At 60.7% G+C, this 595-nt stretch overlaps 1 protein-coding gene across 1 annotated transcript in view; it reads right to left on the bottom strand.

The window, feature by feature from the left end:
- Positions 1-340, bottom strand: part of LOC127006402 (non-receptor tyrosine-protein kinase TNK1-like) — a 717-nt gene extending 377 nt beyond the window's left edge. The window contains exon 1 of the mRNA XM_050876357.1: positions 1-340. This exon is cut by the window's left edge and continues 377 nt beyond it. Coding sequence (XP_050732314.1) covers positions 1-340 — 340 coding nt within the window.
- Positions 341-595: the final 255 nt, after the last annotated feature.

Below are 595 nucleotides of genomic sequence, written 5' to 3'. Positions count from 1 at the left end.
TGCACGGGGGAGAGTCGGCCGTCAGCCCGTACAGCCAGGGCACGGCCGCCTCGCCCTCCAGCTCCTGCAGCACACCCGCTTCCTTGGAGGTCTTGTCCAGCAGCTCGGGGTCGTTCTCTGGCTTCTTGACGGCCACGGGCACCGCCCCGCCCCGGGGGAGCGTCAGGCGCCCCCGGTACACAGTGCCGTACTTGCCCACGCCCAGCACGGTGCCCATCTTGAGCTGCTGCTTCTTGATCACGGGGAGGTCCATGCTGCAGGTCCTTGCCGTGTGGCCGGAGAGGGAGAAGGTGGCAAGTTTGTGTTCGCAGTGCTCGGTGATCTCCATGACGTCAGCCATGTGGCTGTATTGTCTGTTGGATGTCTTGACAGAGTCAAGAGCATGACTGTATAGGCTCAAGACTCAGCACATCACCTCGGTTTTGGGAAAACGGTTTTGGGGAGATGGAGTTGACATTGCATAGGGCTGAGTCTAGATCTGGTTGGTAGGAGGTGCCGCGGCCAGGCCAGGTAGGGGTGCACACGAGGCAGCCGAATAGTTGCTGCATGACACCGCTGCACGGTGTTATAGTTGCCTCCTGTAGTTTTCAACGGA

The sequence above is a fragment of the Eriocheir sinensis genome, chromosome 32 (genome assembly GCF_024679095.1).
Source record: "Eriocheir sinensis breed Jianghai 21 chromosome 32, ASM2467909v1, whole genome shotgun sequence".
Classification (NCBI taxonomy): domain Eukaryota; kingdom Metazoa; phylum Arthropoda; class Malacostraca; order Decapoda; family Varunidae; genus Eriocheir; species Eriocheir sinensis.
This window is presented reverse-complemented; position numbering and strand designations above follow the sequence as displayed.